This window comes from Drosophila teissieri, chromosome 3R, assembly GCF_016746235.2.
Source record: "Drosophila teissieri strain GT53w chromosome 3R, Prin_Dtei_1.1, whole genome shotgun sequence".
Lineage (NCBI taxonomy): Eukaryota > Metazoa > Arthropoda > Insecta > Diptera > Drosophilidae > Drosophila > Drosophila teissieri.
In genome coordinates this window covers 6,508,075-6,521,246 of record NC_053032.1, presented here as the reverse complement: position 1 = coordinate 6,521,246, position 13,172 = coordinate 6,508,075, and the positions used below count along the sequence as shown (strand labels likewise).

General features: G+C 41.8%; 2 protein-coding genes across 16 annotated transcripts in view; both read left to right on the top strand.

Moving 5' to 3' along the window:
• The window catches only part of LOC122621941 (protein AF-10), a 29,519-nt gene that overhangs the window by 5,527 nt on the left and 10,820 nt on the right, over positions 1 to 13,172 (top strand). For 5 of the 14 annotated variants that reach the window (XM_043799975.1, XM_043799973.1, XM_043799974.1 and 2 more), the window contains exon 1: positions 10,764 to 12,103. The exons of the other annotated variants lie outside the window; for them this stretch is intronic. In XM_043799975.1, coding sequence (XP_043655910.1) covers positions 11,540 to 12,103 — 564 coding nt within the window. In that variant the 5' untranslated portion in view covers positions 10,764 to 11,539. Of the gene's footprint in view, positions 1 to 10,763; positions 12,104 to 13,172 lie in introns of those variants that run through there. 14 annotated transcript variants of the gene reach the window in all.
• LOC122621943 (muscle LIM protein Mlp84B) lies at positions 897 to 5,244 on the top strand. 2 transcript variants are annotated; one of them, XM_043799976.1, is made up of 2 exons: positions 897 to 1,042; positions 2,926 to 5,244. In XM_043799976.1, exon 2 carries the CDS (start codon positions 3,002 to 3,004, stop codon positions 4,487 to 4,489), a length of 1,488 nt encoding a protein of 495 aa, XP_043655911.1. In that variant the 5' UTR covers positions 897 to 1,042; positions 2,926 to 3,001; the 3' UTR covers positions 4,490 to 5,244. The 2 variants fall into 2 exon arrangements, with proteins under 2 accessions (XP_043655911.1, XP_043655912.1); XM_043799977.1 differs by lacking the exon at positions 897 to 1,042 and adding an exon at positions 1,967 to 2,075.

Here is a 13,172-nt window from a genome sequence, read left to right as displayed (position 1 = left end):
AAAGTTTTGAACGCAGGCGCTTTGCCAATTTTTGTATCATACTTATAAGTGGAAATGCAATTGCAAATGCATGTTAAAAATGTTTTGAGAAATTCTGCCGAAGGTGCGCCTTAATTATACAAAAGGTGTGGCCCACCCCTTCTTGTCTTAAAAAAATGTCGTGTTTTTCAGTGCTACCGCTTGGACTGTGGGATCTTCGATTTTTCCATTTTTAAAATGGGTGTGTTTCGAAGAAAATACTATAATTAATGAAATATTAAATTAGTTCGTTTGTATACATTTTATTGTATGATATAATTCCACAAGACATTTTTAGAAGGGACATCGTACTTTGTTTTCAAAACTTACACCATTGTACTTGTATACGAGTTTTATGTTTATGAATCAAAAATAATTTTAAAACGTACCATTAGAACTTATATTCTAATTGTGTACCTTAGTAATGATATTAAGAGGTATTTTCTCGCCGAGTTGGGCCTCGCCATGTCTGGTTCTATTTTTCCGATCTGATTGATGCTCAACGATGTACCCATGCCCCATTAATTTCCTTTTGAACCAAAAATGCATGGCAAAATATTATCGAATTTTAATTAAATGCAAATGCGCATGTTAATTTATTGATGCTGAAGTGCCAAAGTTCCCAAAGACAGACAGGCAGTGAGTTTGAACAAGACAGTTGAATCATGTTGTTGGTCCAATAAAACATCAACATCATTTTTTTCGCCTTGTCATGAGCACCTTCACCTGGAATATTCTGCTAGAAAATGTCTGTATATACAATTTATGAAAGCACATTTTATACTAGCATATACGTGAGAGCAGATACTTTGTGATTTGTTGCTAATGTATTTATTGTCGGGGCTACAATATAGTCATCCCTATCGTTTTCTCTGGCGACATCGTTGCCTTCGTGCCGTGTGCAGACAAAGACTCAAAGCGCTTGACAAATTTTTCAGCGCGATCAGTCGAAAATCGTTGTTAATCGAAGCTAAACTAAAACTAAGGATATTTCTCTTGCGAATCTTTTTATTACGAACGAAAAGTAATTATCAGTTTTCTGTAAATGGAAACTAAAATTATCATCCACGCATAACCCAGTAATTCAATAATTAGTATTGTGTTTGTCTAAAAAATATCGGTTATAGCTGCTACAAACGCGAAGCGATGAAAATATAGTTTTGCCAAGCGATCGTTTAATTTTAGAACATATGTGTAATTTGGAACATAATTTGACCCACAAATGAGAGGAATGTATGGCTCCACAGAGGAAGCATTTTTCCTACACACTATTATTTATAGATTCCGTTTTTTGTGCGTGGAAAAACTTTTCCACAACAGTCTTACTCTAAAAAATGAGAACTTTTTGCGAGGAGTTTGGTTTTAATCGAGTTTCATTTAAGTACAAATCAAAGATTAAAAGACTGATTGTTTCAGCGGATTAACTCGAACAGCCATTTTTACGTCACTATCTGTAGAACAATAAAATATGCAGTCCTTTAACACGTAACTCTTTTAAATCCCTAAACAACACATCGATTTTAATAAGTTTTTTAATATTATTGCAAGCTAAATAGTTGCTTGCAATTAAGTTAAAATGTTTTGCTTAAATTATTAACTAAAACAAGTAAATTAAATTCCCAGATACCTGATTCCTAATTGAGGTACCCAATGACACTGCAACTTTTCGATTTTCTGTGATAAGCTGCCCCTGGAATAAATGTGCATTTAATTTACATCAAAGTTAGCGAACATAAAAAATGAGATACGAACATAAAATAAAAAACTTTTTCTAAGAATCGAAAAAGTTTTAAAACCGCAGACTCAACGAATACTTATATGTTTCCATCCCACTCTCTGGCATTATTTGATGAAAACTGAAATAAAACGAAGGAAAACTGCTCCGTGTTGCCGCATCTTAAGTTTCTCAACTCGGTGCTGAGCAGGAAAACTCAGTGGCAGCAGCGAAAAGTTGACCGCGTTGCCGTGCCGTGTGCACTCACAATTATATAGACTAGTTTGCTTTGAGCAATCTTCCAGTTCAGTACTCGGCGCTTCCGTGTGTGGTTTTAGTGGATGTAGGTTCCGTTCTATCTTGGCATATAGGTGCAGCTATATACCATCACCCCCAACGGGGGATATCGCCAGCTCTTAACCGATATTGCACGCAGCCACCATTGCAAAACACCTGACTAACCCATCGCAACAGCTAGATAACCAGATTACCGACCAGGGACGATCCTCTGTTGGTGTTGCTTTAGCTGTGACTCAGTTTTAGAACACCCAGATATGTACATATATATGTATCTGCCATAGTCATTTTTTGTGTGTGCTTTCCCAAATCTATCTACCTGTCTGCGTTATTTTTATACAACATTTTCAGTATAGATACACATTTATTGCTCATGTTTTCCTCTGTTTTCTGTGATTCGAAAAATTCCTCCTGTTTTTTTGTTGTCATGAGAAAGATGTTATTTTCTGATCATAAGCATAGGAATCTTCAATATGAATTACGTATACATACGTCCGGTTGGGAAATTTTCTTGAACGGGCGATGAGGTCTCGACTAACAGATATGAATTTTGATAGATGATCTACATAATGCAAACTGAGGAGAAAATCTCGACTGTCATGTGAAATTTTTAATAGTTCACTGCAAACTTAAGATGAATCGAACGTATTAACCTTCCTAATAGGTTAGCGTGTACTAGCCACTATACAAGTTGTGTCCTCACAATTTGCACTACAATATTACATTAGCTTAAATAACTAGTTGGGCCTTGAATAATTTGCATACCATTTCACATTCAAAAATGCAGATGCTTACCTCATCGCTTTCATCACCACCGAAGCCACTTTCCTGCATTTCCCAGCAGGGACTACACCACTATCCCATCGACTCTATGTGTTCTTGTTTTGCAATTTCAGATAATAAACTTATTAAGTATAGTAATTGTACTCGCGTAGATCATTTCGATAGAGTTAACCTAAAAACACAGACAGAATGCCTTCCTTCCAACCGATCGAGGCCCCCAAGTGCCCGCGCTGCGGCAAGAGTGTCTACGCTGCCGAAGAGCGTCTGGCTGGCGGCTATGTATTCCACAAGAACTGCTTCAAGTGCGGAATGTGCAACAAATCGCTGGACTCCACCAACTGCACAGAGCACGAGCGTGAGCTCTATTGCAAGACGTGCCACGGTCGCAAGTTCGGGCCAAAAGGTTACGGTTTCGGCACTGGAGCGGGCACCCTTTCCATGGACAACGGGTCACAGTTCCTGCGCGAGAACGGCGATGTTTCGTCTGTAAGAAATGGAGCCCGTCTGGAACCCAGGGCCATTGCTCGTGCCCCCGAAGGTGAGGGCTGCCCTCGTTGCGGTGGCTATGTGTACGCCGCCGAACAGATGCTTGCCCGCGGACGCAGCTGGCACAAGGAGTGCTTCAAGTGCGGAACCTGCAAGAAGGGTCTGGACTCGATCCTGTGCTGCGAGGCTCCGGACAAGAACATCTACTGCAAGGGCTGCTATGCCAAGAAGTTTGGACCCAAGGGCTATGGTTATGGCCAGGGAGGTGGTGCTCTCCAGTCCGACTGCTATGCTCATGACGACGGAGCACCCCAAATCCGTGCCGCCATTGATGTGGACAAGATCCAGGCCCGTCCTGGTGAGGGTTGCCCGCGTTGCGGTGGCGTTGTCTACGCAGCGGAGCAGAAGCTATCCAAGGGCCGAGAGTGGCACAAGAAGTGCTTCAACTGCAAGGATTGCCACAAAACTCTGGACTCGATCAATGCCAGCGATGGTCCCGATCGGGATGTGTACTGCCGCACCTGCTACGGCAAAAAGTGGGGACCCCATGGCTATGGATTCGCCTGCGGCTCTGGTTTCCTGCAAACCGATGGCTTGACCGAGGATCAGATTAGCGCCAACAGGCCCTTCTATAACCCGGACACCACGTCGATCAAGGCCCGTGATGGCGAGGGCTGCCCCCGGTGCGGAGGAGCCGTCTTTGCCGCAGAGCAACAGCTGTCTAAGGGTAAGGTGTGGCACAAGAAGTGCTACAACTGCGCCGACTGCCACCGGCCATTGGACTCAGTCTTGGCCTGCGATGGACCCGATGGCGACATCCACTGCCGTGCCTGCTACGGCAAGCTCTTCGGACCCAAGGGCTTTGGCTACGGCCACGCCCCCACTCTGGTGTCCACCAGTGGCGAGAGCACGATCCAGTTCCCAGATGGCCGTCCTCTGGCCGGACCCAAGACCTCGGGCGGCTGCCCGCGATGCGGGTTCGCTGTGTTCGCCGCCGAACAGATGATCAGCAAGACCAGGATCTGGCACAAGAGGTGCTTCTACTGCTCGGATTGCCGCAAATCACTGGACTCGACGAACCTGAACGATGGACCCGACGGCGACATCTACTGCCGAGCCTGCTACGGCCGCAATTTTGGACCCAAGGGAGTGGGCTACGGTCTGGGCGCAGGCGCTTTGACAACCTTCTAAACGAGTTTATGTATATCCAATCGAAATCCAAATCCATGTCTGTGAATCGTTCCGATACTTCTGTCCAATGACCTATCTGTTTTAACTAACTATCCCTGAAATTAGCTAACTTAGTCTTCGATTTGCTTCCAACGATTTTTGATCAACGATGCACTGAATGCAATTCAATTTTCTTTAGGTTATGTGAGATTAAGTTTAATATAAAACAAGAAAAAAGAATAAATGCAAAAAAATCTTGAAAACAAAACTTACGACTCAAAGCGAAACTAACCATCGATCACAGACTAACGAATTAAACGACATTGACCACATCGAGAACAGCCTAAATTTCTGCAGGTACTGTAACCGCACTAACGAAGGAAGCAACTACTGCGAGCCAAGTCGTTATTACTTTTTTGTATCTTAAACTATTTTCGAAGACCAGCCTAGTATGTCTTATGCTCCAAACCAAAATATCCAAAAGCATACTTTGTGCAAATTGACAAATTTTATACACTTACTCTTACGACGAACAATGATGAAAGATATGATGTTGTATATTTAGCTGATTTAGTTCTTACGATATACTTATGAAATCTGATTATTTTTAATGATGTTTTATTGATTTCTCACCCATCTAATCTCTTGCATTCTGATTGGGAAGCGAGCCATGGCAGATATAATATATTTATATATGTCAGCGTACATGTTCTGCATACACACACATAACATCCAATAATATATATGCCCTAGTGGGTTCCATGAAAACAAAATGATTTTAAAATGGTTTTCGTAGTTTTAATTGATTTAATTGGGTGCGCATACCTGAGATTTCTGCATTTAAATGGTTGAGTGGCAATCTGATTGGAATGACCGGTGGGTGGTTGATTGTTTAGGTTGAGTTCAATTCTGTTTGTTTCGGAATATTTGGTTCTGATTGAGCCAGCTCATCTGGTCTATATATAGCTTGTTCGGCCGACAACCATCATGAAAATAATTGCTCAACATACGCACAAAAAGTTCCCTACATACATATATACGTACAGGAATAAATCCTTGGCTGTGTCGAGAAAAACATCGAAATGTTCCATAACCGTACTGAAATGATTTCTAAATATAAATATGATGCCAATATGGCTCTCACAGCTGACGCGAAAGCTTTTTGCAGCACTCAAAACTCTCACTCAAGGAAATAACTTAAAAGATTGTTTTTATTCGCATATACTTTTAAAAAATTATAACACGTGCCTGCTGAGAATGTTGTGTAATAAGTGAGTTACTCAAGAGATGGCTCACCCACCTAGAGCAAAGTTCTTATTGCTAATGCACTTTTATTACCACCCCACCCGAAATAACCTCTTGGGAACTAAGTTTAAATGACTCGTCACACACCCACTTGTGGGCACTATTCACATTTCTATTCATTTTCAACATCCCAAGCAGAGACGTATAGGTATGGTATAGTTTTATGCTCTGTGACGTTGACCACGAATATACGTTGCCATGGGGTTAGCCAAACTAAATAAATTATTTTTTGTTTTAATATAATTTTTTTCAGACCTAAATATTAAATAAATCGCCTTTAGCCAGGTGTGTTTACGTTAGTTTTGGTATCCCATTGGCGAGAATATTTATAGACCTTCCGAGTCAGCGTCTATTTTCGAGAGATTCGGTTTTGAAATTGTTTCGCATATGACACACGGCACTTCAAAAACACACAAATTGACGACCCACAACAGTGAGAATATTTTTTGCTCTGCTCGATGATCTCTAAATATACTTGAAGATGTATTCCATTCGATATGGCTTTTCTAGTATGTTATTAATGTTTAATTTCTGGCTTTCAATGGCGCGAATAGATTTATGCCTTGTTGAAGTCCGCGACTATTTGTATACCGGATCGAACATGATAATAGCTGAGATAGAGAACATGTGGTTGTGCTGATTTTCGGTTTGCGGAAGACGAGTGCAAGGTTTTCCAGTGGGGCTTGTTTACCCACCGCCTGCTTTGAGATGTTACAGAAAAGGCGATTGATTGATTAGATCAGGAAACGACACATTCGATTGCTCTGGTAATGACACAATGTGCAATCAAATGTACATGATGTACATTGCCTTACGTGACTAGCGTGCATTTAATGGCCAACTTATTGATTTCACATTAGAAAGTAAAATGTCCCATTGTTTGGCGGGGGTTAGAATGGAACCGCATCGAATCGGAATCATTTGGCCACAGACTGATAGTTTTGAGCGGCTCACTGCTGCGTTCATTCTGACCACCAATTGTGAGGACCAAATTGCAGCTACCGCATGAAACTGTGGGGGGTGGCCTGAGAACCAAAAAATCAGGAACCGGAAGGACCCGGGTTCTGTGCGATGTTTTTGCGGTGGTTCGAACGCCCTGTTCTTTGATAGCGATAGGGTGCACAGTTTAACAATCCACCCGCTGACGGGAGGGTGATAATTTATAATTTCTATTCCTCTTGACTGTGTCGATTATAAGCGGTTGTCAAATGTCAGGGGAAAAGAACTGGGAATCACATGTGCTGACTACTCGAGGTACTTACAATAAAACTATTTTTTATGACGCCTCACTCGGATGAGAGTTTGTTTTATGATCTTGTCCCCGAAAGTCAGCCGCTCGGCGTGGCAATTAATTTAGTTCCCTTCCTTGAAAAGTCGGGTCACCGGAGCAACAACACCATCTTTGGGTGTGGGTGTCGTTCAGTTTTCATCGAATTTCCAGGTCGCGTGCTGCCTGAACTTGACAAATTCAAAAAAGCGACACGTGTCCCTTTTCGGACTTTTTGTGAATGTCTTTAGATTTGTCTTGTGGTACAGTTACCGTGTTGTTGATGCTAATAAAAAAAATGAATATGTGGATAGTTTGGTCACTGGACTTCTCTAAATTTTATTACACTCGTTAGGATAGCGAATTTAACTCCTTTGACATGAACAAGCCAACCTATTATTATTTTTTTACTGTGATGCAATTAATAATCATCATGTTTCAATATATCGTATATTTTGTGCTAGGTTTCACCACCAAAATAAAACTCTTACGACCTGGCAGCCACAGCTGAATAAAATCGCTGAACTGACACTTGTGTAAATACGAGGGTCGTTTGATAAGTCCGTGACTTTTTGTATTTGCCGCGCACCTGCTCTAAATACAACACTGCTCCTGTCAGCAGTTATCGATTAACAGCTGACTGTAAAATTTTGAGAAAGCTGCGTTTTTTGGTTTGCGTTTTATAGGCATTGAAAGCAGACGATCTCGTGAATTTTTTTTGTTCATCAGGACAATGCACGGGTGCACACGTGTGTAGTCAGCATGGCAAAATTTCATAAATTGGGCTACGAACTGCTACCCCATCCAGCATATTCTCCAGATTTAGCCCCCTGTGACTATTTTTTGTTTCCAAACATGAAGAAATGGCTCGGCGGTAAGAGATTCGGGTCAAATGAAGAGGTCATCACAGAAACAAACGACTATTTTGAGGGCCTTGAGAAAACCTATTATTTGGAAGGAATAAAAAAATTGGAAAAACGCTGGACTAAATGTATAGAGCTAAAAGGAGATTATGTTGAGAAATAAAACGCTTCTTTGACGAAAAAAATATATTTTATTCAAAAAGTCACGGACTTATCAAACGACCCTCGTATTTGAGTGTGACACTTTTGTTTTAATAGGATTTTTGGAACGCTTGAGCTTTTACCCTCCTGTCGTTTGATGATCAATAGTGCGTCCTTAATGGGTTTGCTCAGTGGCGTGTGCAAAGTTAAAAACGTTGCCTGGAGAAATATTTACACAATTCATCTGATTTATTGAGTGCTGCACTTACTGCTTTTTGAAGCCCCTCTTTTTAAGATTTGTTTGTTGGGTTGAACGACCCGTCCTGTCGAGACCTAAAGCATTACCTGTCTGAGTGCAGGGATTGCCCTAATTAATGCTTACTTAGGTACTTTGTGGTCGAGTTCCTGTTAATTATGAACCATATCTTGCCGATATTATAAAGAGATCCTGTCAACAGATAAATTACAACAGCAAGGGGAACATGAATGTTGGACTGCATATTAAAATACCAGTGCAACTTGTTTAAGTATACTTTTTATTTAAGAAGTGTGATATACTTCAAAAACCTAAACACTGAAGGCGGCACTTAAAGTTGTAATATATTGTAAAAAATGTAATAGTCTCAAACAATGAACTTGGTCAGGTGAATTACATATGTCCGTGATACGGAGTTTTGCCTGTAGTAAAATTAATTTTCCAAGCGGCAACGAAGACGGCGCCATTGTTCCTTTGCCACCTTTCTGGTGATTCGATTACGGTCGCGATGTTGCAACGCCAACAGTTGTGCCCCAACACCGAACAACCCAAAGACTCCCCAGGACTTTTGTTGGGTTTGTTTGTTTTGTAAAACAGTCACGTTCACCTGACCCCGCTCGTGCCCCTCCACCGCTGCTTCGTCGCCAGGTAAATGCCACTTAAGGTTCATTTTTGCCTTTCTGCACAATGATTTTTTGAGTTCTTATTTGCATCGAAAATTATGCTCGCTTTGCTTCTTCTACTTACTACTCCAGCTGCAAACAATATGCTTCTTCTTCTTCTTGCACTTCTTTTATTTATTGCGAATTGTAAATGTCTGCGGTGGCGGTTCCTGCTCTCTTTCTCGTTCTCCTCTCCTGTAAAAATTGCCTTACAATTCAATTATTTTTCATTTTCCTGTTTTGTCTTCTTAAATCGCTGTCTGGCAACTACAGCAACAGCAATGAGAGTAGAATTAACCTGCATGTAGCAACTGCCACCCACCCCCAACCTCATCGCTCTATCTCGCTCGCTCGCTGATGGGCATCGCATAAAGCACACACAACGAAATATCTACATCTGCGTTTGTTTTTATGTTGCAACGGTCTCTCGCATTGCTATCCCTATATCTCTTTCTCTCAAGAATTTGCTCTCCGAAACTGTTCTTAGGCTGGCTGGGAACAGTTTTGTTATATCAAAGGTCCAAGCTAAAGCATTAAATATACAACATCTCAATGAGTTTTTGCGTTAATAATAGTTTTATTCTATTTTTAAATATTTATGAGTATAATATACAAATAATATCCTTAGTACCTTAAGAATTATCGAAGCACCTTTGTTGACCGATTTTACATATTTATTAATGAACTTTTATTTATAAACTTCTTAGCTCATAAACATCAGGGCACCATAATTATATAATTGTTACTCTATAGTCAGATTTGTATCTCTTTTTAATGGGTTTCATAAAATAAAATAACTATTAGTGCAGGTATTTCTTGGTCCAGGAATTCCAGTTAAAATTTTGAGTCTCCACCTACTTGGTCAGTCTCCTTTTAATTTATTGTTCATTGTCACATTTTTGTTTTGCTAAGCTTTTCTGTAGCCTTCACTCTTCCTGGTCATTGCAGTATTGTTGTTGCTTCTGCTGCGGTTTTTTTTATTACATCAACAGTATTACGACATTCAGTTTATGTAGTTGTAGTTCGGCTGCATTTGAATCCGAATCGTTGGTGCTCAAAGTGACTGGGAGAGAGAGAGAGAGAGAGAGTACTCTGTGTATGAGAACGAATCACTTTTACACTCTTACATCCAAAAAAGGGAATAAAAGTTATTTTAAATATAGTATTAATCTGAATTTTTGTGGATGTTAATGGATATTATTTCATGACCATTATATTTTGTGAATATTCTATTTGGATGAAATTTCAAATATTCTTTTTATGTAAAAAAAATTGTAAACATATTATTTCTTTTTGTGTACCTAGTGCATCACTTCTAGTGATGCATGTTTTGTGCCAAGTCCTGAATTTGAATAAATTTGCGACTTGCTTATTATTCTCAATTACCTTAATCCCACTTCGAAATCCATACTGGGAAACGTTTTTCCAGTTAACTTATGTGCCTCCGTTTGCTACTCAACTTCTTCATGTATGTTTGAACCTACAAATTTATGTTTATTTTTATGCTGCCGCCGTGTGTTCTTCTGTTTTTTTTACCGTCTGCAGACCGGTGTGTGCGTGCGAGTGTGCGTCTGGCGTACGTGCAGACATGCACTCACACAGGCGCAGAAGCAACAACAAAACGTACAGACGTCGCAATAATCCCCCACGGAAAACCGGCTGCCAACCAAATCAACAACAACAATGCAGCTCACTCTCTGAGAGCGCTTCTACTCTCTGCGCTCTCCCCTCTCCCAGTCGCTCCTGTGCTGTATAGCTTCTAAGCGCTCGGATGGAAACTGGCCAGTTTATTCGAATTTCGAACTCCGTGCGGCCATGCAGCAACTATAGCTTCGTAGCTTACTTTTTCGCCATGCAGCTTCGCCGACGCTGCAGCCTCCGTGCATGTGAACCAAAAAACAGTAGATAATTTGTTGATTTTCGGTTAAGCGAGCACGAGCGTGTGTGTGTGTGTGTGACACCTTCAATTAAGTTTAGTTCTATATGTGTTTTGTGTGAAAAAATAATCACGTGGTCGCTACTGGCTCTCCACATGATTTTCTAACAAAAAAAAATTGTCATGTTTCCATTTAAAATAAAATATTAAGTTTGGTTGAGGAAAAAAGTTTAACGTCGACTGTGCTGTGTGAGCGCGCGAGAGAGAAGGCAATACGAAACAAGAAGTGGCAGAGAGCGAGAGCCAGCCCAGTCGCCGCCACATAAAAAGTTATTCACCCCAACAACAACAAGAAACGCAATAGCAACAACAAAAACGAGAGAGAGCGGCGGAGGTGGTTCTCACGTATGCGCTGTGATTTTGTGATTGTGTTCGCAAGTGTTTGTGTGCGTGAGTGTTGTGAGTGTATACAAAATACAGGCAGCATACAAAATAATAATATTGAAAGCGATACAACAACAAAGGCCGTCCCGTCGAAGAAGAAGCGACCAAAAAGACTAAAGACGGAAGATCTGGAGACCCTGTCCAGTTAATTACGGAGCACAAAGTAGAATCGAACAGCAACAGAGATAGAAAAAGGGAGGCAGATAGGGGTCAACCTGGCTCTATCGCAAAGAAGACGGGGGCGAGGAGCGGCCAAAATGATGATGATGGACACCATGGACACCTCGCAGTCGCAGCCGATGGACGTGGCTCCGGCCGTTGCAGTGGCAGCCACATCTGGCGGCGCTCTGGTGGATTTTACCGCTGCCATGGTGAGCATGGCGGCCACCGCCGAGGCTGAGTCCGCCGAGAGCAACAACAACCACATCGACATGGCCGAGTACAAAGAGCACCGCAAGAACAAAAAGAAGAAACGCGAGAAGAGGGAGCGCGAGGGCAAGGAGCACCGGCATCACAAGCACCGCGATCGGGAGCATCGCGAGCATCGACGACATCGAGATCGGGAACGGGACAAGGAGCGGGATCGGGAGGGACATCACCACCATCCAACGCACCACCACCCCAACAGCCAGCACTCGACCTCCGCCTCGTCGTCGCCTTCGTCCGCCTCCACCACGCCCTCTGCGACCATCGAATACGTGGGCGGCTCGGCCTCCGCCTCGCCCTCTTATTTGGGTGGTGGAGCGACGGGAACGGGTGGAGCTGTAGGAGCCACAACTACATATCCGCACAACTTAAAAATACGCTTCCTGCTTTCCGGGGTAAGAATTGGACTTTTCCTCGGTCCACAAGACACTTTCCCATATCCCCTGGCCTAAAAAAAACACGGAGCCCATATTCATGCATCCAAGCATCTGTCCCTGCCAATCCCTTGAATCTATTTTCGGAACTCCATGGAAGCAGTCTAGTCTGTCAACTAGGAAATGGTTGAAAACAAAAGCAGATCTATAGGAGAAGTTCTAAACGTTTGTGTTATTTCCATTTTAGCGAGTCTTCTCACAATCTATGGAAATAATGGTGATCCGATTGTAATTTATTTATTAATTATTGCCATGTATTCAAGGTATCAATGATTATTAAATTCCGAGTACCAAACTTGGCCAAAGCTGAACACTCTCAAATATATGTGATGCTACTTTACGGACATTCCACACATGCAAGGGTCGATTCCGAGAATAAAAATAATGTATTACGAATCTTTTCGGTTTTCCCTTTTCATGCCCTTTGGAAAAAATAGTTTGACATCAGTATCCAAAGTTCTCGGTGTCTTCTTATTTTTTTTGGGTATTAACAGCAAACTTTGTGGCTTACGCATTTTTCCAAACGTGATATTTGATCTCAACCCTTTTATGTTCGCTTAGAAACTTATCCGTTTTTTATTTGTCTTATTTCGTTTTATTTCATTTTCTTATATCTCCGAACGGGATTGATCGTCCTTTGTTTGCCATGATGCCGGGATACTCTTATTTAAATTCCTTTCATCGGCAATGCGTTTCCTTATGGGTCCTTTATGTTAAAGCAACCCCATTGCGTGGCTGTTCGATTGCCAATGTTTTTGACACTCCATCAATATTTTAACCGCATTTTCACCATGCAGCGCACAACGTGCAGAATGCACCTGCAACTGTGGAACCGAGCCACCTGCCATGAATGCTGGAAAACAAAAGAAGCGCTCAGAGGGAAGACACCTTCAATTACGACGGGCTTCGCCCCTCGCCCGCATCCACTTTCCCTGCCTTCCTTCCACTCCAATTGGCCTTAAAACGCATATATCAGAGTTGTGACACATGGTGCTCGATTATTGATTAGTGTAAGTGCCATTAAGGGCGG